Here is a 22,628-nt window from a genome sequence, read left to right as displayed (position 1 = left end):
ATTTTTCATAGTTGTTTGACGGTTTAGGGAAGGGAATAAACCGGACAGTGTCTCTCTTACACAAGCCGCGACGACAGCAGGACGCCAGGTAGTCGGCTATCACTCTTAAACGAGCCATGACTACAACATTTAACATTTTTCTTGGCTTTGAATAACCAGGCAATGCACCACTAGGAGCTGGATTGCTTTGTTTGTCCGTAGCAAAACACATGGCGACACAGACATGTCTTGATTGATTTACTAGGTCATACGGGCGTGCTTTACGGTAAGGCCAGTTATGGGGTATGGGCTTGCATTTTGTTTTTTTTGTTTTTTTTTGCGGATATCAGTTTCCTTATTAAAAAATAAATGAATAAAAAATACATGCTTGGGTCAGTGAAGGCTGTCAATTATCCATATAATGGGTGCGAATGTGAGTATGAATGGTTGCGACCAGTCAAAGGTCTATCCCAGCCCTCTCCCAAAGTAAGCGGTGTTAAATGCACTTCATCCGCAAACCCTAAAGAGGAGAAGTGCTCTCGATGACAGATTGATATGAAGGGCCCCTCAGCTTACAATAGTCTCGACTTACTGTGTTCCTTATAACAGTTAGGAATGTTTACTTATTGGATCGTTGCCTGTACTGTTAAAAAACCTGAAAAACACTATTTCCTATGGGAAAATTTCACATTATGAACGGACTGACCTTGAGGTTTGCTGTACTGTCATCTGATTGGGAGACAAGAAATGGGTCAGATCAATGCAGAGAGAACTGAAATGTGCCACATATGATGATGAATGCGTTGGTGTGCCATGTGGTGTCACACCGATGGATGGAGAATTCATTAATCCACAACTGATATTTACTACTGAATAGGGGTGTTAAAAAAAAAACCGATTCGGCAATATATCGCGATACTACAGCACACAATTCTCGAATCGATTCAATAGGCAGCCGAATCGATTTTTTAACATCCATTTTTTATGGAAAAATATTCAACAAAACGTCTAACTTTCACACCTTAAGCATGGAAGAATGTTATATTAATGGAACATTAAGCCTTAATATTTTATTTCAATGCTCTTCTAACATGAAAAAGGTTACAACCTGTTTGTTAAATGCAGTGGCTCAGTCATAAAACTGAAGTTTGAGATCAATAAATAATACATTTTCATACAAATCTTATATTGTACATTGTACACGTTTACTGAATGGTATTTTCTAAATTTGAGTAAAAAAATCTCAACAAGCGACTTGTAAATTCATATCGGGATTAATTGGTATCGAATCGAATCGTAACCTATGAATCGTGATACGGATCGAATCGTCAGGTACTAGGCAATTCACACCCCTACTACTGAAGAAACCTCTGGTACTAAATTCACTAAAACTTCATTTGAAAACTAAACACACGTAGCCACTGTCGAGACCAGCGCCACTGACCAGAAAAATACCTTATGATGTCACACTAATGTCGACAATCAACTGCAACTATAATGTAAACCAGGGGACACCAAATGGCAGACCGTGGTCCAGGTCCGGACCCCAAGATCCTTTCAACCAGACCTCCAAGAATATGTACTGGGGGGGAACTGTATTCTGTATTACAGATAGACGATGTCTGAATTGTTTGAATGGCTGCTATGCTTGAGCCGGGGTCCGGTAAGCTCCCAAACTTTGTTTTTTTTTCGGGATACACTGTAGACGCATTTTCATGACCAACGTGATGAAGTATGGCATTGTCAAAAGTCAGAAAAGTAGAGACTGAAAAGTGAATGGACTGAGGCGTATGCTTTCATTTTACCGGCACCTTTTTTTCCCCCCAGATGAGCTTCTGCAACACCCGTACAAGTTTCTACTGAATGCACAAGCTTATGTCTGGGCCTCTATATATAGCGTGTGCATGCCAGTCCAATATTTATGTACAGTATGTTTCAATGCAGCATGCATCCATGTTGACACTACAGGTGAGCTGGCACCTATCCCAGATGCCTTGGAGTGTGAGGTGAACCCAGAAAACTTCAGCAGATATTCCAACCTAACCTTCATCACATATGCAAGCCACTACAACGTCGCGTCGCACCAAGTTTCAATGCCAGTTACAACAAATGTGCAATACAAATAATTTCGCTCGACCAAACCGCTTTGAATAGACAAAGAAGGCACACTAACCGCCGAGCCGTCGTCCGGGCTGCAGAGGGACCTCGTCGGGGACAAGCTGGACTCGATGTCGCTGCCGGTGTAGTCGTCCTCGGACTCCTCGAATGACGAGGCGGACGACAGGCCGAGTGACGACGAGTTGGACAGCTTCCTCGGGGAGCGCATCAGCGCCGGCGATCCCCCGCAGCCGCTGTCCGAGCACGGAGACTCGTCGTCCGGGTGCAGCTCCGATCCCCAGCCGGCGCTCAGCTGGGTTGGCGACTCCTGGGAACGGGTTGGACTGGGGTCCCGAGTGATAATCAGTTTCGGTATGGGGTAAGGTAGAATCCGGGGGGGCTCGTCAGAGTCACACTTGATATCTTCTTCTTCGGTCGGACAGGGGACGAGGGTAAAATCGCTTTTCGGCACTGGAATAGAATCGTCCGCTCGATGAACACAATCGCCAGACTGGAAGCTTGTTAAAGTCCGTTTCGAGTCCGACTCGTCGGGGCTCAACTCTCCCAATGGTGCCATGACAAGCTCATGGTCGTTTCCCCCCAGTGGCTGATACTCCATGGCGCTCGCCGAGGGGTCCGAGGCATGGTCCTCTCGCGCTGTACTCGTCTCCACGCAGCCCGCGGAGCTCGCTTCAGCCCTCCGCCCACACGTCAGCGTTTCCTCGGCTGAAGCAACCGTCGTCTCCTCGCTCACATCACGGCCGCAGGCGCCGACGGCTCGCTGCTCGTCGGCCGCCGATACAGCCTCGTCCCTGGCTAACTTTCCCTGTCGACGCTCGTGGCGGGCGGCTGGCTCGCCCGCTTCGCTTCCGCCGCTCGGCTCCGATCGCGTCGGGCTGGAGTCTCGCTTTCGCCTCCCCAAACACGACAGCGCTTGCCTTTTCATCGGGTTCCCGTTGATCCGGAAGGTGAGGCGCTTTTTCCCGCTTTGGAGTCTACGAGTATCGAGACGCTGGGCAGCCTCGCCTGCTTTCCATGTTGCTCTGCCTGGGGTGGTGGTTGAATAATGCGAGGGAACCGAGCGAGTTTGGCCCATCTCGCTCGCCGTACAAGCAAAGAGCTCCACAGACACTCCTTTTGGCTGTTAAGTATGATGATGATGAAAAAGGAAGAGGAAACCTAATGCAGCGTGACTCTTGAAATCATGCACTCGAACCATTAGTCATGCAGTGTAGTCCTCCTGGAAAATCTTACATTGTTCCGTCCTTCAATCCAGGCGTTTTGCTTCAGGAGACTGCTCACATCTGTGGGAGCAAACGTGCATAAACAAATGACAATTAACTTTGGCACTAGTACGAATTACCGGGGTTAGATCGATTTTTGAGTTTCGGAACATGCCATTATGCAAACGAAAGTCGTGAATTAACAATTACGGTAAATAAATAATAATAATGATAAAGTTATAAAGTTATAGAGTGTGCCCTGCGATTGGCATGGTAACCAGTCCAGTGTGTCCCCCGCCTACTGCCCAGAGCTAGCTGAGATAGGCTCCAGCACCCCTTGTGAGGAATAAGCGGTCAAGGAAATGGATGGATGGATGGATAAAGTTCTAGAAAAAACTTTTACGGCCAGAGGTTCTTAAGTCGGGCCACTTTAGCTCTCCAAGCACCAGCGTTTAAGTTAGTTTAAAGTGTAACTCAAAAACATATCATTTTTTTTTTTTTTTTCAGATAAACAGCATAAACAGGTGTGTACCAGGACTGAGTTAAAATAATTTGAATAATCAATATCGAATTATTTTCCTTTTTGAGTCTGCTATCGACTCATAAACCATGAATCGATTATTTTATTTTGTCTCTTTTTCTTATAAATTCATAAAATAGAATTTTAAAGGCCAATTTTTTGGAATCTTACTGTTTTCTTGAAAATTACTGTTCACATGGATTTAAAAGTATTTTCCTACAAGCCTGACGTTGCACTTTAAGACAATTCAGAATCTTTTTAATTTATCGTTTATTGTAATTTAAATTCATTCATTTATTTACAATTATTGAATTAGAAATGTGAAAATATTTTCATATTATCCTTGCTGATGTCAATGTTTGTGAAATCACTTCAGTGATTATAACACGTTACTTTCATGAATAAACTAAATCATTTAACCAGTTACTGCCTCAGCAAAATTTTATTTGGAATTGAAGGTTTGTGGCATTTTTAACCATGTCCTTGATATTGGAACTTAGAACTGATGTTCCATCATTAATCAATATCAGATTGAAGGGAATTAAATCAAAACTTGGAAAAATAATCATCGAATCCAACTAAACGCTTGTGAATTGAAATCGAATTGGTTGAGGAAATTAGAATCGATACCGAGCCCTGGTATTTACTATTGCTGTCTCGACACGCCCTGGTCATTATTTTTGCCATTTTAGTGCATGTTTGTGGAAAGCTTGGAGCATCTGTGAGCTGACGTAGTTGCTTTGCTCTTTGTGTTCCTTGCAATTGGCTGTGAACCAGTCCAGGGTGTACTCCGCTCCACCCTGCTGTACTTGGCTTCAGAGTGCATTTTCCACCCAATTAACTCCAATTCACTCGTAGATATTCAAATGCAGGGAAAAGATGATCAAATAAGGCCAAACTTGCCTAGTTTTGATGGACGCCAAGACTTTGATCAAATGTGAAACACTGCCCTCCTGTGTCTGGACACAACCTCAGAAACTCACCTACTGTATATTTGAGTAACAAAAAGCATATGGAAAGCAAGTGCTATTGGATTACAGCACTCCTGATGATAAAACAATAGATGAAAGAAAAGACCATATGAATCATGGCAGGCACGCCTGCAATTAGATGGTGATTTAGAGCAGCAATAATTGGTGAGCAAACGCATTCCTCCCTGAACTGGATAAACTGTTTGTTACTTTGACAAGAGAACACAATGACAAGGATTCAATCAACAAAAAACCCATGAGTCAAGTAAACTGGGTCAAGTTAAAAGTAGCGCTCACCTACAGCCATTTTTTGAGAAAAGTTACAGGAATAAAATGGTAAGAATAAAGTCAGTTTATATTAAATGAGAAAAAAAAAAAACTTCTCGTCTTAACTTTTATGATCGTAATATGACTTCATTCTCATCTAACATTACAACTCTTTTTCTCTAATAAAAGCTTTACTCATATTTAAGAATATAGTGACTTAATTCTCATGAATTGTTTTTAACTTTGTTGTAAATTCATACTTTTTTCATAATATGACAATTGCATAACATAACCTTTACCCCACATTGCTTCATTCTCATGTTATAGTACAACGGGAAAATATTAGGGATGTAACGATAAGCGCAATATCGTGATATTAAAACTGACACAATATCGTCGTCTTTTTTAAATATCGCCAACCTCCCCACAATATCGTGATAATTAGCGTATCATGAGCTTCATATCGTGAGAATATCGTATTGTGATGTTTGGATATCGTTACATCCCTAGAAAATACACCGTAATTTTTCCCAGAATAACTAAAATTAAAACTTTTATATAACTTTGCTCTTGCAATTTTACAACCTTAGTTTATTCTTGGAAAAAGGTGACTTTTTTTTTTTTTTTCCTCCTAACTTTGCAACTGTATCTTAAACAAATGACAACACTTTCCAGTGTAGTATGGCTTCATTCTCCTAACATTATGTTTTGTTTTGTTTTTTAAATTGGGAGCTGCTCTTGAGCTAGGGCTGTCACAAACTAATATTTTTACATTGATGTCCCTATCAATTATTCCATTACTTGGTTATGAGTGATCCTTGATGGATGGACATTTTTGTTGCCAGAAGATTGCCTCCGTCAAGTCATCTTTATTTCTATAGCGCTTTCAAACAGCCTTAGCTGTCACAAAGCGCTTTACAGAAACACAACAAAACAAACACAAGCTAAAACATTAACAGCAATACAAGTCAATCATAACAATTCAACATTTTTTGCCTTCCGAGGCAAAGAGGACAGAATCAGTCTCCTTTTAGCAGCAGTTGATCAGAGACGTGATCACAACATGCACGACGTCACACACGTCTGCTACAAGCCACGTTTGCTTTCAAGCTAGCTCGTACACAAAAAGGCTGCTACGTCGGTGATGAGCGCCATGCGCGCACACACACACACACACACACACACACACACACACACACACACACACACACACACACACACACACACACACACACACACACACACACACACACACACACACACACACACACACACACACACACACACAAAAAGACACAAAAAGAATAGTGTTCAAGAATCAAATGTTCAACATGAAGGGATGAATGGGTCGGGCGATGCGTCAGCAACAAATGTCCCTGCAGAAACACAGAAGGGGCCAAACAAAGGTTCCAGGCGTTGCAAATATGGTTTTAAAACGGTTCATTATAGTTTCAAGGTATGATTTTTTTTTTTGTGTCAAGATGTTTTTGTGTTCAACGTAAGCTCATGATCTGATTTCTTTCCCCAGCCCTAAAACTTCGTCAGTTTCAAAGACATCCTAAGAGGACTGTGCTCACTTCCCTGTCATGCATTGTTCTGTTTCTGTAAAGCGCTTTGGGACAGCTAAGACTGTTTGAAAGCGCTATATAAAAATGACTTGACTTGACCCAGCAATCGGCCTGCAGTCAGGAAGGAAGGAATGTTCATACAGCGGAATCAAGACAGGAACCATAACAATGGAAACAACAACTCACTGCGAATGAATCACAAATATATGCACATATGGACATTTTTATGTCAAGATTACAAATATTCCACAAAAAAAAAAAAAAAAAAAATGACTCATGATGAGTTAGCGAATAAAAGGGGATGGGTCCTAAATGTGACAGAGACAGATAGTCTAGTTATTTCATAGGAAGTTGGACTTTTAAAATAGATTTCTGGGACATATAAATAGAGTGTGACAGTTTATGTAAGGTCAGTTATGTGGCCTCATACACAGGAAGATATGATCATAGTTTGGAAAGAATAAATGCCCAAGTACAGTTCAGTTGTAAGTTCAATACATTTTGCCAAGTGTTAATGTTCAAACTGCATAATATTGCAGTGGTGTACATTAATATTACTTTATAGAATTTTATTTTTTTATGAACACTTGGCCTATGATGTTACCGCTTTTTAATGTTGGACATTATGTGTTGGTACTTTAAAGAAATAAATATTCTCACATTACAACTTCAACCTAAAAAAAAATAAGTATTTTAAACTCGGAAATACTTGTATGACTTAACACTTAATGACTTTTTTCATAGGTCAACCACATCACTCCATTCTGTCATTTGTGCACTGGCCCCCTCTCCATTTGAACAATTCTGTACAGCTTTTATAGTTCGGCTTCTCCATACTTAGTAGATCTGTTGTCATTTTACCACCCTGTTAGATCACTGTGGTCGGCTGACTCCCTTTTACTTATTGTAGAAAAGATCAGTTTATTTACATTCAACCTGAAGTTACAGCAGCCAACGTGAGTGATGTCATGCACACTGTGATCATGAGATTTGACATTTCAGCAACTTGGCAACCTCATACTGGTCAGTGGATACTTCCGTCATGGTCCTTTCTCTCAATTCTACATAGCATGTTGGATTAGCAAACTAAAGGGGATGAAACTGCAGACCTCCTGTATACCAAATGTGTAGTAATCCATAACAGTATACTTTGGAACTACCAACAGGCGGCCAACATAAGCACTGTGAGTCCCTCACACAAGATTAAACACGAAAAAGGTGATGCATCCTTGCATTCCATTCTTTCCAAATTGTGGAATCCTCTATTTCAACTTACAGCTGTCTTCTCTGTATAGTAGGTATTTTTTTAAAGGAAGTTCAAAACACATTTGTTTAGGCAGGCATTCCAGTTGAACTTGATGGTTTGGATTTGTTGTTTTTTTCCCTTGTATAAACTGTAAAAATGTATATGACTCACCATGTGAAACACTGTATGAGTCATTTCTGTGAGACGTACTATAAACTAAAGTGTCCTGTTGTCCTTACTTTACAAGAAATGTGTTCATTATTGTACAACTTCTTGTAAAATTATGACTCATATGATAAAATAAAGCAAACATGGTGACAACTAATTCGATGAAAGAATTTCAAGTATTTTAAATATAGTAATTATTAAAGGTAGGACTTGGCTGTCTGAAAAGTAGTTTCCGTGTGTTTGCGCAATGGCTTTCACTTTTGGAATCGAACAACTGAAATAAATGAACTTCTCAGTACTGTAATATGAGTATTTATTATTTTCAGCATTTTTTTTTATCCACACACGTCAGATGGTATCCTACTTTCGTTACAATTCTAAAGTACTTCGACGGGCATGAGGCTCAACCCAAAGAACCAACAAGAAGAACGCGCGTGTGAAAGTTAAACGGCCAAACTTACCGGAGTTCTTTCTGTCGTGTGCCAGACGTAGTTGAGGTTGGCAGCTTTAAATCGCCTGATGGCGTTCCACTGGCCACAAGTATGTACAACATCCGCAGTGCGTCCGTCTTTTATTCTTGTTGTCTTTGCGGTTAATAAGAAGGAGGAAACGCCTGTCAATAACACAATAAGCTCGCTTTTCCAGTTAAAAGAGCTCCAATTCAAGTTAGCTTAACTCAAAATGATACGTTAAAATACAAAATACTAATAATAACACTAACACGCAACTACGAAATTCCGGGGCGTTTCGAGGTACTTTAAAAATATAAAATTATACGCGGCGACTTTTAATGGCAAAACTAGCAAATGGGTTACATTTCTGGTCACGTGATTTAAAGACTTCGTGCCGCCTTCCGAAATGCTCACGTGTCTTTCGCGGATTAAATTTAAAGTTTTGTTGGTTAAAAAAATACGTTAAAACACTCGTCAGTACTCATTGTGAATAATAACAGATAACTGATTTCATTACAATACATTTAAACATTTATGAAAAAAATACAATTACTATACATAGGTCACGCGCCTGCTAACTTATTAATAAATAAACCATATTTTCATGGAATCTATTTAATAAAATGTGTGTTTTTGTTTTGTTTTGCTTTTAGTTTGTCACCCTATAACACCTTTAGCGTTTATGTTTTATGCCTTTTTGGATTTTTGGTATATCTCCCTTTCCGTAGAACCCGGAAGTTGCGTTTCACAACCATCAGCGATCGCCGGCGTGACATTCACCGGGTTGCTTGGCTGGGAGAGTCGAGCAAGGCAAGAGAACGACCACCCGAAACTCTCGCTAAGATGAGACTTCTGCAAACGGCCCTATGTTTGACAAAAAGAGGCGCTGTCGCTCCGGGAGGCGTCACCCTCAAGAAGGTAATACACGAACGAATGGTGCGACATGATGGCTTAGCCGAGATGGGTCAAAGGGTTTCATGTCCCCCGTGTCATTGCTCCAGGTACTCATCGACAGCTGCCGGTCGTCCTCGTCCGGTGTCGTCCCCAACGAGAGGATCCGCAACATCGGTATCTCCGCGCACATCGACTCGGGGAAGACCACCCTGACCGAACGCGTGCTCTACTACACGGGGAGAATAGCAGAGATCCACGAGGTTTGCGAGTGCAACACATCCGTTCAACTTTTAAGAGAGAGCAATTGGAATCTTGCTTTTGGTGTCCCTGCGGTACGTTAGGTGAAGGGGAAGGATGGCGTCGGGGCCACCATGGACTCCATGGAGCTGGAGAGGCAGAGGGGCATCACCATCCAGTCAGCTGCCACCTACACCATGTGGAAGAGCCACAATATCAACATCATTGACACACCAGGTGTGCAAGCTTTTTCAGTGGGAAGGTGGAAGAAAGGAAGGTTGCATGTAGTGTTCATTTTGTCAACGAAAATTAAACAAAAATAATTTCGTCAACACATATTTTTCACCCGACTAAATCAGTATGCATTTTCGTCGACTAATGAAGACGGGATGAATATGTACTTAACTTAATAAAAACTCGACTAAAATCTATGAACATTTTACTTCATGAACAAAAATGAGACGAAAATGATATGATTTTGTAAAATTTTGTCTCTGCGACACTGTCATGTGACACGCCCCCATTCAAATCTGCAGCTAGCAAGTGCAACATGTTACAAACACATGTAACATTAATCCAACTGCTATAAAGTTCCAATAATAATGTTAGTCCAACCGCTAACTAATGCTGGCTAATTTACTGGACTGAAGCCATAGTAGCCACTGTAATTGTGTGTGAAGTTGTTTTTCATCAGAAAGATGAGAGAATTGTATGGGAAATATTTTAGATCTGAAATGTTCGACATAATCTGCTGACAAAATAAAAAATAAAAAAAAACAACAACAACAACACCGGGATAAAATGATTATCCTGACTTAAGCTAGAATAAAACTAAACGTCAGTTTTTGTTGACTAAAACTAGATGAATAAAATTATGTTTTATTGGACTAAAATAAAGACTAAAATGCTCGATTTATAGTTGACTAAAAATGGACGAAATAAAAATGGTACGAGGTTGACTAACTATGATAAAAACGAAGACGCAGGGTTGAAACTGGACTACAACTGAGACTAAATTTCAAAATGGTGAATAAAATGAACAGTAGTTGGATGGTATGAAAGCAAACAAGCAAGCAAGGAAGGAAGAAACTCACCAGTGCCCTAAATGAGCACAAGTGGAGTAAATGTGGTTTTAGGCATGAGAAAATATATGAAAATATATGAGTTGTTGGAAATATCCACAGAAATCAAGTCTCTTTATTAAATATAGTGTATCGTAGAAATAACAAAATATTTCAAATAAAAAGTGCAATATGTGGCACAAAAACAAAGATGGACGACCAACAACAACAATGCAAAGGTAAGAAAAAGTCTCTTAGGAGTGGCTCATCTGTTGTCCAGGTCACGTGGACTTCACCATCGAAGTGGAACGAGCGCTGCGCGTGCTGGACGGCGCCGTGTTGGTCCTGTGCGCCGTGGGCGGCGTCCAGTGCCAGACCATGACGGTCAACCGGCAGATGAAGCGCTACGGCGTGCCCTTCCTCACCTTCGTCAACAAGCTGGACCGCGCGGGCGCCAACCCCGGCCGAGCCCTGCAGCAGCTCAGGTGACGGATGTCACATTTACACATCATATAACTTGTATTTTTATGAATGTTCCGTTCCGTCGTTGTCTATAGGTCCAAACTGAGCCACAACGCCGCCTTTGTCAACATCCCCATGGGCCTGGAGGGCAACCTAAAAGGCATCGTTGACCTTGTAGAGGAGAGAAGCATGTATTTTGAAGGACCCTTTGGGTAAAAGATGATTCTTTGCTTCATTTTTTGTGTACAAGAAATCTATCTAATAATAAGACAGCAAGCAGCATGTTAATATATTTAAAAAAAAGCAAGATATGGAACTGCCGTCAAATAGTCTGAAAGATGAAAAACGGTTATTTATTTTTAATGAAAACTTCATCAACATTTATCTGTGAAATATTAGCATCTCTACATGGTGTTGCGCACAGAAAATAATTGCAAATGAAAATAAAAATGACGACTCAACTCAACTTTATTTATAAAGCACTTTAAGACAAGCATTGGTGAAAACAAAGTGACGTGACAAAGTACATAAAACAGGAATCGGTCATGTAAGTAAGTATAAAAGTGAATAAAATTTACATCAATAAATTAATAACACGAAGTAGGTAAGTGAATGAATAAATAAATAAATAAATGCACAAACATCAAATTCATAACACAAAGTACAGAAGACACCACAAAGCACCAAAACTAACCTTCAAAGAAAACTAGAGCTGCCAAATGACTAAATTCTTTAATCAGATTAATCACATCTTAGAATGTTGACTCAGCTGTCAGTTAAAAGATCATCTGCGCTCAAAATTAAGAGTGATTCATCTGCATTAATACATGAGTACTATTTTTTTATGATTAATCAATGAGTTAACACTTTGACTGCACTTTAAAAAAACTATCAAACACAATCCTATGCTATTTCCAGTGCCGTAATGCTAAATCAAAATCTTTTCCATATTTGCAGGCAAGTCATCCGCTACGATGACATCCCGGCAGATTACCGTGCGGAGGCTGCGGACCGCCGACAGGAGCTGGTGGAATGCGTCGCCAACGCCGACGAGCTCTTAGGAGAAATGTTCCTGGAAGAAAAGATTCCCACCAATGATGACCTGAAGGTCGGTTAAGTCTGTCGTTTGTAACGTGCAGGCAAGAAAGCGCGCATTGGTACATCAAAAAGTAGCCAGTGCTAAATACGGAGCATGCTAATATCAGTTAGATTTCCATATTGTGGGACTAATAATGATTTATCAGCATCTATGCACATATAAAAATTAGGCGTGGTTAGGGATGTAACGATATCCAAACATCACGATACGATATTATTACAATATGAAGGTCACGATATGATAATTATCACGATATTGTGGGGAGGTTGGCGCTACAAAAAAGGTCACAATAATGTACAAAATGTGCTCATACTAAAGAAATACACACAATATTGTGCTTTTGTACATTATAGTAATGCTTATAAGCAACCTACAATCTCTAATAACAATTAATATTGAGGCACTTACATGCTAATGCAAACACATTGAGTTCCTCCACTTATTGACTCGATTCACAAATATATTACGTTACCCTTCATCTGACCATTAGCATGGATGTTAAACATAAAAGGGCCAAAACATGCTGTGTGAAAATTAAACTGCACTAAAAAACTAGCCACCAGAGGATGCTACAACTGCACAAGTGAAAATCAACCTGACTTTTTTTTTTTTAAACAGATGTGCTGCTTTTAGTATCGTGACATGACGGCGATGATATATTGTGGCAGTTTTTATCTCACAATATCACGATATTGTCGTTATCGTCGCATCCCTAGGTGTGGTACAGTATTTCAAAATCTGTTGTAATTTTTTATGTATAGTTAATACTCTACAATTGCACTATTTGTTAAGCATGCAGGTACCCTGCAAAACATTGTGCAATTCTATTTCTCCAGCAGTTACTGTTAACATAACTTACCAAATGTTGCTTTTCTTTACTTGTGAAAATGTGACTGAATATCACTTACTTTTTGGGACGTTCGTGTGTGGCAGGCTGCCCTACGCAGGGCCACGGTGCAGCGTCTTTTCACGCCGGTGTTGGTGGGCTCGGCGTTGAAGAACAAAGGCGTTCAGCCCCTGTTGGACGCCGTCCTCGATTACCTCCCCAACCCCACCCAGGTCAAAAACTACGCCATCCTCAACCAAGAGTAAGCGCGCGCTCGTCTGCATGACAGGCAGCCATTGATGCATATTTTCTTTCCCGCTATAATCGTCTATTTTTTATGGACAACGTAGAGATTCCAGTGAGACTTCAAAGGTCCAAATGGAGCCGACAAGAGACGCCACAAACCCCTTCGTCAGTCTGGCCTTCAAGCTAGAGGTGAGCTGAACGAGCGCTTGACTTCTATGGAGGATCAAAACGACCAAAATTTAAAAAAAAATTAAAAAAAATAAGTAAAAGTGAAAATAAAAACGGATATAAAAAAAAAAAATCATTTGAAAATTATATCCAAAAAAATATAGATGGAAATAAAAAGAACAAAAACAATACAGATGCATAAATAAATACATTTGTATTTAATAATTTGAATTTTTTTATATATATATTTTTATTTTCACTTGTAGCCGTTTATGTATTTATTTAGTCATTTATTCATTTTGAATTTTGGCAGTTTTGGTCCTCCATTAGACTTCAGCTTGTGTATGCTCACTGCATACTGTCTGTCTGACACGGTTGTTTGTCCGTCGGCGAGCAGGCAGGTCGTTTTGGTCAGCTGACTTACATGCGGGTGTACCAGGGTTGCCTGAAGAAGGGCGATTCCATCTACAACACGCGCACCAACAAAAAGGTGCGCGTGCAGAGGCTGGTGCGCTTGCACGCCGACCAGATGGAGGTGAGAGACGTTCGTTATTAGGCTGCGTTGCCATATACAGTATAGTGGTGCCTTCATGATGATTATGATAAGTTCATGTTCGCTTTAACCAAGCCACGTAACTTACAAAAGTCTGCTAGCTTAATGCTAACGCTCAATGCAAAACGCCATAGACAGGCTAACGAAATGAGCATCAATATTGTGGTAGTTGTACTGTAAAGTTTGATCTTATCTTTTAACATGTGGTCATTCTTTATTCTCTAATGTGTCCTATTCTCCAGGATGTTGAGGAGGTGTATGCTGGCGATATTTGTGCTCTGTTTGGAATTGACTGCGCCAGCGGAGATACCTTCACGTCCAGCACCCGCGATAACCTCTCCATGGTGAGTACCCATATTGTCAACCCCGCTTATCGTCAGGGATATGTTACAGACCCACCTGCCACAGGTAAAAATTAACCTCCCAACGCCCCCTGTAAGGCGTATTAGAGCCACGTATACATATTTTTTTTAGAGGGCGGGGGCAACATTCCAAGGGAAAAAAAACAAACTCATAAATTTGAGATTTCTAAAGTAGCAAATTTGTAAGTTTCTAAAGTGCCAAATTTGCGAGTTCATAAAGTGACAGATTTGCAAAGAAAAAATAACTCAGAAACTTAGAATACACGTAGTGTACTACTTGAATTTTTGTGCCAACACTTTTCGGTGGGGTTTTCAAATCAGGAGATAGCAGAGATGAACCATATGATGTTAAGCATTTGCTCTTTCAAGCATTGGGTACAGCCAGCAACAAAGACCCAGAGGATCACGCATTTAATTTCATTTGTTCAAATGTATATTTACTTGTACATTTATGTTTCCAGAATTATTATTTACACATCCATACATTTTTTTTTGTACAAGTATCTACGTTTATGTGTCGAATCTACTGCTCTCCTTCATTCACTTGCATTTACACCAAGGTCATTGCTCGCTTCTGATTGGTTAGTGGAAGTCAGCTGATAGGGGATCAGGAAGTGTTGGCGCTCTAGCTGCCATGTATAACCAGTAAAGATTAAATTAAGAATGAATCTGTCTCCATCCTGCCTTTTTATTTTATAAACAGTGTCCCATTAACCACCAACGAATCCTCAAATGATTCGATTCGCTATGCTACGTGTATTTCTCGTAAGTTTTTTTTTTTTTCTCGCAAATCTGAAAATTTAGAAAGTGGCAAATTTGCGAGTTTTTCTCGGAATAAATATATATCCTCTCACTACCCTCTCACTCACTAAAAAACATTTAAATATATTAAATCACACTTTTAATGCATCGGAAGTGTGCATATTTTTGTGTCTGTGTATGTACATATGCCTTGAAATGACCGACTGCTCTTGTTTATGCATTTTTCTGCTCTCCCGTAAATCGGCTGCTGTGGCTCTCCTTTCTTACATGCAAGGGCATTGCATTACAGTTAAAAATAAATAAATAAAAAGGTCGCTTTATAAAAACAAATTATGGAAGGGTCTGAACAATGAAGAATGATATAGCAGAGGAGCGATATTTTGCTAGATTTTGAATCATTTTTGTTGGTTAAATCCCCGTTGTCATCTCCAGGAGTCGATCCACATCCCCGATGCCGTCATTTCCGTGTCCATGAAGCCGTCCAACAAGGTCAGAATTGAATACATTCAAGTGACCACCCTTGTCAAGAATTCATCTCTCAACTCAGTTTGTTTTCTCTTTTGGAGCAGAACGACCTGGATAAATTCTCGAAAGGGATCAACCGCTTCACCCGGGAAGATCCCACCTTCAGGGTTCACTTTGACAACGAAAGCAAAGAGACCATCGTTTCGGGAATGGGCGAACTGCATCTCGAGATCTACTCACAGGTACACTTCACCTCAACTTTTGACCTGCATTTTCATTTATGTTCCTCTTGTGTGGGAGGAGGAGGAAAAAGTTTGAAGAAGTTGTTGTGGTTTATCCTTTCAGAGAATGGAGAGAGAGTACAACTGTCCTTGTGTGATGGGCAAACCCAAAGTGGCTTTCAGAGAGACCATCACTGCTGCTGTGCCGTAAGTCATAAATTACCCCCCAACATACACACACTCGCTTTATACAAACGGGAGACAACAAAGTTTGTGTATTTTTTTTCTTTATACTATATGTGTTAATGCGGCTTAGTACTCATAGCTACCACTACTCAAGTAGAGGATTAACACCAGCCTTTTACAACAGTGTTGTTTTCAGGTTAGTTGTAACGTATTCTCTCTTCTCCATCTTCATTACTTTAACGCCATCTGGAGGAGACCAGGTGATCAGCACCTTCCAGGCAATAATATCCTGTAGCAACGGCAAAGACAATATTACTTTAAATGCATAAAATACTGCACAAATAAACTAGCCAATCATATATGTCCAGATAATAACAATGAAGTGGAGTTGCATCCTAGTTGGCAATGGTGTTGAACTGCACTGCATCATAGTGTTGATTCCATTTTTTTGGGCACACGAGATGAACATTATATTCAGTGCTACAATCAAAATAATAAACGAAACGTTAATGTTTTAAATGTCAAAAAAACATGATGGTTTTTGTCAAGGCTCTTGTATTGGAAATCAAACTCGTGGAATTTCTTGTTTGGAGGGGGGAAACAGAAAATAATATTGAAATTACCTTAGCTAGCTAGCATCCTTATTCTAACAAGAAATTTCAAATATTTTCCCCTTGTGGCCTATTTGAGAGGTTTTAATCTTCCTAAATATATGATGTGAGAAGATTGTATACTGTATGTCCTCGCATCGTGTCTCTCTGTAGTTAGTAGCCGGGTGCGTCATCCACTTATAAAACATTAGAGCCTATTAGCAACTCTGTTGCTAATCAAAACAGTGAGCCATGAGACATGTAAACCGTAATCTTACAGCAATCAAATTGTTGAGACTTAAAGCATGTCTTGTCAATGACTAAAAAGTTATGAGGAATCTATGATTGGTTTTCCAATATGATCAGTCCATACCAGACTGTTTCACTGTTCACCACTTTTCGCCATCATAATACTTTTAATTTTGTTATCAACTGCACTTCTAAAAAACAATCTACCACTAACGTTTTAAAAGTATTAGAAAAATAAATAAATGAACAAAGGCCTGTCTTTATTCGATGCCTATTAAGCATCCTTGCCCACCATTTGCAGAAAAGGGGAACTTGTAAGGCATACCTGTGAGACCATTTCATGCAGCAGTACGTCATATTCAAACTTGAGCAGGTCGTCGTCACTCGCCTGCGGGACACGACGGAACAGCGAGAGAGTCATTCACAGTCGAGCGAGCGCACTTTCCGGGGCCTCCTTGAGCCTACCAGCTGCGTGACGTTGGCTACTTGAGCCATGTTGTACAAAGTGTCTTCAGTCGATTCGCTGAGCATGACGAAGCTGGAAGCGACGGCGCCGAGATGCCAGAAAGGAACGTGCTCCGGCTCAATGTGACCATAACTGTCTGAGGAGGATAAGGAAAAAAAAACAAAAAACAAACAAAAAAAAACAGTATTGGTAACTCGCCACACATTTTATTAGTACTAATTTAATAATGAATGAATAAATAAATAGATTAAAACAAAATAATTTAATAATAATTTAATAACCCTCACCCTGTTTTTTTTTTATTATTATTATTGTGCATGACTGCATGTTTACGATAAGCCGTGATTCTAAAGTTTGGTGATTCTAGGTGCAGTTTTTGTATTCCATTTTTAGTGCAATACATTTGTTGATAAGCTCAATACATTTACCATTTATAAAATTTTTATTCCACTTTCATGTGCAAAGCGTTTTAAATGTAGGACTGAAGTCAGTATTCAGTAACAAATTGACATTGTACGTTCTATTTTCTGCAAAGAATTGACCAACTACCCAAAAGTGGTTGGGAATTCTGCATAGAAGCCACAAGATGGCAGCAAAGCACTTAAAACAGATGATCATAAAAAAAGCGTCAACACCATGCTTCTATCAGTAGTACTCTATTATGAGCTCATGTAATACAATCGTGTTCAGTAGTTAATTTAACAAATCAGCTTCACAGAGGCTCATGCATTATATAAGCTAACATAAAAGCTCAAATAACACATGCTAGCACAAACTGACATGACATCATAAACACAATATTTAATTGTAATTATAAGTTTTGTTTTTTCTGACATGTTTTTTTTTGGATGGCGGCGGGGTCACTTACCGGGCAGGTTTTGCGCAAACAACAGGCTCTGAGTCCTTTTGTATTGCTCGTACAAGGCTTCTTCTTGAACGCTCACATTGATTTTCAAGAGGTCATCGCCGTATGATAGAATGCGGACCTGCGGTGGCTGGTGGTTCGCCTCGCGAGGGAATCGAACCTCCGCCGAGCAGCTTGCTGTGGTCTGCTGCACGATGGAGAAGAAAAGAGAGGAGGCCTGTTCAACCTGCTTGTGCGCGTTTTTGTCAGGCTGACTCCAAACTAAGCCGAATATTTGTTTCCCTGTCGTTTTTGACAGCTAATAAATGGAGTCGGGTAAAAACACATTTCAGAGACTTTGTTTAGTTCAACTGCCAGCTAGGCAACAACACTTAGGAAGGAGTTAAAGGTCACGCTGAAAATAAAAACTAAGTAGTACTTTGGGAATAGTCAGAAAATTTAACCCTTTTCAAATCAGAAAATAAAACCGCCTTAATTTTTGGGAGGATACATTAATACATTTGTAATATGAGGAGAAAAAAAGTTTTAATTATAAGACAATGAAATTGATACATCGAAATTCATTATTTCAGTAAAAATGTAGTCACATTAAATGTACTTTTAGTTTGAGGAGAATCAGGTCCATCACATTTCATGGAAAAATGTTTTATGTCAATAAAGTTGTTCTATTTATTGTATGTAAAAATTTCCAATCGTTTGAGAATAAAGTTGGAATACATGAAAATAGTTCCAACTGTTTTTAACTGTAAAGCATCTTTACGTTTATTTGAAAAGTAAATAATAAATAAATAAAATTTATTATTATTACGAGACAAAATATTGTTGTACTAGGAAGCCAAATATTAAGAACAAGAATATTAAAAAACAAAAAAAGGCTCTACATGTTGCAGTTTAACATATTAAAAACATAAAGATGGCTTACTTTCTGAACCGTCTCCTGCACCGAGAGCTCCAGCTGGTACTTCCTCCCAGAGCCGGGCACATCCTAAAAATCAAAAACACATAATCACCTCAGCCCATAGACACGCACGTAAACGTCGACAACTGTGACTTTGAGACCAACTTGCCTCTGCATAGGCCCTTGTGACCCTGCGCAGTCCAAAGACTTTGTATGGCGAGCCGTGGAGGGTATTCAGGTAATGCTGGACCACCTTGGCTACCCTCTGAGCAGGGTAGTGATTGGGGTTGAGCTCTCCCGTCTCCATCACCTCCTCAACTGCAACCACCGCAGTTCCCTGGACCAACAAAGCAGGGAAGGAAGGAAGGAATCAAAAAAGGTCCAAGGAGGCAGCTTTGGACTTTGTGTACTGCAGGTGTGAACTGGGCAGGGCTAAGTTTGTTTTGAGATAAGATGGATCTGATGAAAAATGCAACAAAACCAGAGAGAGTATCGTGCAAACAAATTAGCTAATAACAATCTTGCACAATTCCCATTCAAGTGAAGATTACTTTTTTCAATCCACTTCTTGCCTGTGTCTTCTGTTCTTGTTCAGTCGTGTACTCCTCATGAAAGAGGAAGACTTGCCTCTTCCTGTTTGACAAGTGAACCACCCCCTTTTAAAGAGACAGTGCTGTCCCAATGTATGAACTTACCAATGGATTTTCGAGTGAAACTTGGGGGTCCAACATTCTTCTGCAGATCGATAGTATTTACGTATAATTATATAGGACTTAATATATGATTTGTTTAATTTTAAATGTTCTTTTTCTTTTTAATTAAAATTTACATAAATTGTCGCAATATTGAGAAGACAAGATTATTTTTCAAAATTGTTAAGCCCCAATTTAACTCATTGACTGGCAGCCATTTTCACTGAAGCAAGCCCCTTCACTCCCGGCTGCAAGGCCACTAGATTGTGTTCTATTGCTATCAAAACATGGAACCTACCAAAGAAAGATTAAAGTCTCTTGTTTCATCAGGAAAAAAAAAAAGTATATTTTCTATCAGTTTCCGATTTGTAGAAATTAGCATTGGAATTACATCATTGTTCACATTCCTGGTGAAAACACTGGCAAAAAGAGCTTGTTGCAACATGGCCCTGGTTGATTTCTATGCTGCTGCCACCTGCTGGCCGTTTGTGTAATAACTACCATTGCTTCACCTGTCTTCTGCAGTAGAGAAGCCGTATCAAAGCCTTCTGTATGCTCTAGCATAAAAAAATAAATAAATAAATAAAAACGTATAAATACGTCTTTGGGACACTTAAAACATTTGAAATAGAAGGTATTTCTACGTTTTTGGGAGCAAATGAGTTAAAGTCAGTGCAAGTCATGAAATGTTGACTTTCTCCCGTCTGTAGGTTTGACTTCACTCACAAGAAGCAGTCTGGAGGTTCCGGTCAGTACGGCAAAGTCATCGGTGTTCTTGAACCTCTGGAGCCGGAAGATTACACCAAGCTGGAGTTTGAAGACCAGACGGTGGGAACCAACGTTCCAAAGCAGCTCGTGCCGGCCGTGGAAAAGGTTTGCACTGGCTTCTCCCGTCCTGTTGTCATTTCCCTTGCTTGTCTCACTAGCTCGCCGATATCGTGCTTGCAGGGCTTCAGGGAGGCCTGCGAGAAGGGAACCCTGAGTGGCCACAAGATCTCGGGTGTGCGATTCCTGCTGGAGGACGGCGCACATCACATGGTGGACTCCAACGAGATTTCCTTCATCCGTGCAGGGGAGGGCGCTCTCAAGCAAGGTGGAGTGAAGCTCATTGCCATCCCATTAGGCGGTTTTACATCAGTGTCGTTCTCCCGCAGCTATGGAGAAGGCCAACGCCGCCATTTTGGAACCCATCATGTCGGTGGAAATCACAGCACCGCAGGAGTTTCAGGGCGTGGTCATCGCAGGGGTCAACCGGCGACACGGCGTCGTTACGGGCCAGGATGGCACTGAAGGATACTTCACGCTGTACGCCGATGTGAGTCGTGCTCGCCGTGTGGCACGGGAACACTCCTCGGGGGTCATGAGCATTCATTTGACTGATTTGTTTTCCTTTCCACAGATTCCGCTAAACGATATGTTCGGCTACTCCACAGAGCTACGCTCTTGCACTGAAGTAAGTCAACTCAACTACGTCAAGTACATTTGCACAAAAAAGTAAAGCTCTCCGTTTTGTCCGTAATCAGGGAAAAGGCGAGTACACGATGGAGTACAGCCGATATCAGCCGTGTCTGCCGAGCACACAAGAAGAACTCGTCCACAAATATTTGGAGGCTACCGGACAGCTGCCTACTAAGAAGAAGTGGAAGAGTTGATTTCTCATCACACACGGTACACATTTTTTTAATCTTTCAATCATGTGGACTCGAAACCTTTACAGTGGAGAGATCGTGTCAGTGGAAAGCACCTCCTCTGAAGAAACGTTTTTTTTTTGTTTATTATTATTATTATTATAACCTTGATATGTGCATCATGAACGGTGAACGGTCAGCATTCCAATCAATTGCTGGTTAAATCCGTACTTGGGCAAGTAAGCCTGTTAGCTTTTATTTTATTTTTTTTGCTTTTTTCTTCAGAGGGGATACATGTTGAATTATGACAAATAAGGTGGGCAGGAGAAAAGAGTGTACAGTATTGCTGTTGCCAGGTGACGTCTGACACTGGAAACATATTAGGCAGTCTATTGTATCTCCACAGAAAAATAATGCCAGTACCACAAAATGGTGAGGAATGACTATAATATTCAAATCCATTTCCTATGAGTGTAAAAAAATATATAACATATTATACAGTTGTGCTCATACATTTGCATACCTTGTGTAAATTTGAGTGATTAGGGTAAATACACCCTTTTTAATTCAAATTCAAGGGGTTCAAATAAAATAATGAGGCAGAAGTGCACAATAATTCACAAAAAAAAAACACACAATGAAAAAAATTATGAAATGGTTCCCATTCGGTCATATTGCATCAAGTCAGCATTGCAAATTAGAATCTGTTCTCAAAGGTTAAATAAATGAAAACATTATTATTATTATTATTATTATTATTATAATAAATTGAAATATTTTACAAATTCTGCACAGCTGTATGATATTTAAATGAGTATCCCCATGAAGGGTTAGAAAAAAAAGAATATTTTGACTTTTTTCTTTTTTTTTGTACAGAATGGCCTTGATATGACTGACTGCAACAATTACATAATGTATTTTGTTCAAACAATGTGTCCATTTATTTATTTTGAACTTAAAAAAACACCACATCCGCTCTGATAAAATAATAATAGCAATATATGAATTTGCTGTTAAGTTCCTCTCACCTGAAGACGATTGTGTGATGGCGCATCAGGGTGAGAGGTCACGGTGGGGCCGCCAGTTGTGACCCCGCTGAGCGCAACCTCGGCCAACAGGAGCCACAAAATCATCATGTGATGCGATGTGATGCAGATGCTGGAGAAGAATGGAGACAAAACGGGAATGAGTGACCTCCTGTCCTGAA

General features: G+C 40.1%; 3 protein-coding genes across 5 annotated transcripts in view; 1 reads left to right on the top strand and 2 right to left on the bottom strand.

Moving 5' to 3' along the window:
- itpkcb (inositol-trisphosphate 3-kinase Cb) overlaps positions 1–8,850 on the bottom strand; it is a 22,272-nt gene extending 13,422 nt beyond the window's left edge. The window contains exons 1-3 of one of the 2 annotated variants that reach the window (XM_077540451.1): positions 8,501–8,850; positions 3,331–3,380; positions 2,153–3,217 (exon numbers count right to left, since the gene is read on the bottom strand). In XM_077540451.1, coding sequence (XP_077396577.1) covers positions 2,153–3,172 — 1,020 coding nt within the window. In that variant the 5' untranslated portion in view covers positions 3,173–3,217; positions 3,331–3,380; positions 8,501–8,850. Of the gene's footprint in view, positions 1–2,152; positions 3,381–8,500 lie in introns of both variants that reach the window. The other variant, XM_077540452.1, reaches the window with a different exon arrangement.
- gfm1 (G elongation factor, mitochondrial 1) lies at positions 8,462–22,352 on the top strand. The gene is made up of 19 exons (XM_077540450.1): positions 8,462–8,579; positions 9,220–9,409; positions 9,493–9,645; positions 9,727–9,859; positions 10,964–11,168; positions 11,241–11,357; positions 12,103–12,253; positions 13,178–13,332; positions 13,421–13,505; positions 13,882–14,019; positions 14,280–14,381; positions 15,594–15,650; positions 15,731–15,868; positions 15,972–16,054; positions 20,504–20,666; positions 20,742–20,886; positions 20,948–21,108; positions 21,193–21,246; positions 21,317–22,352. Exons 2-19 carry the CDS (start codon positions 9,335–9,337, stop codon positions 21,443–21,445), a joined length of 2,244 nt encoding a protein of 747 aa, XP_077396576.1. The 5' UTR covers positions 8,462–8,579; positions 9,220–9,334; the 3' UTR covers positions 21,446–22,352.
- Positions 16,097–22,628, bottom strand: lxn (latexin). 2 transcript variants are annotated; one of them, XM_077540455.1, is made up of 7 exons: positions 19,653–19,741; positions 19,271–19,438; positions 19,126–19,188; positions 18,207–18,390; positions 17,338–17,474; positions 17,198–17,260; positions 16,097–16,322 (listed from the first exon to the last, which is right to left on the bottom strand). In XM_077540455.1, the coding sequence occupies exons 2-7, from the start codon at positions 19,406–19,408 to the stop codon at positions 16,209–16,211; spliced, it is 699 nt and encodes a 232-aa protein (XP_077396581.1). In that variant the 5' UTR covers positions 19,409–19,438; positions 19,653–19,741; the 3' UTR covers positions 16,097–16,208. The 2 variants fall into 2 exon arrangements, with proteins under 2 accessions (XP_077396581.1, XP_077396579.1); XM_077540453.1 differs by lacking the exon at positions 19,653–19,741 and adding an exon at positions 22,450–22,628 and having other exon boundaries at positions 16,101–16,322.

Source organism: Festucalex cinctus, chromosome 13 (genome assembly GCF_051991245.1).
Source record: "Festucalex cinctus isolate MCC-2025b chromosome 13, RoL_Fcin_1.0, whole genome shotgun sequence".
Taxonomy (NCBI): Eukaryota; Metazoa; Chordata; class Actinopteri; order Syngnathiformes; family Syngnathidae; genus Festucalex; species Festucalex cinctus.
Note: the sequence above shows the minus strand (reverse complement) of the source record. Positions and strands in the feature narration are given on the sequence as shown.

Excerpts from the sequence above, each read along its gene's own strand:
- gfm1 (XM_077540450.1), top strand. The coding sequence starts at position 9,335 with ATGAGACTTCTGCAAACGGCCCTATGTTTGACAAAAAGAGGCGCTGTC. Across the intron at positions 9,646-9,726 it reads GAATAGCAGAGATCCACGAG|GTGAAGGGGAAGGATGGCGT; the intron begins GTTTGCGAGTGC and ends GCGGTACGTTAG. Across the intron at positions 13,333-13,420 it reads TACGCCATCCTCAACCAAGA|AGATTCCAGTGAGACTTCAA; the intron begins GTAAGCGCGCGC and ends TGGACAACGTAG.
- lxn (XM_077540453.1), bottom strand. The coding sequence starts at position 22,557 with ATGATGATTTTGTGGCTCCTGTTGGCCGAGGTTGCGCTCAGCGGGGTC. Across the intron at positions 19,189-19,270 it reads TCACAAGGGCCTATGCAGAG|GATGTGCCCGGCTCTGGGAG; the intron begins GCAAGTTGGTCT and ends TTTGATTTTTAG. Across the intron at positions 16,323-17,197 it reads TGCATGAAATGGTCTCACAG|GATATTATTGCCTGGAAGGT; the intron begins GTATGCCTTACA and ends CCGTTGCTACAG.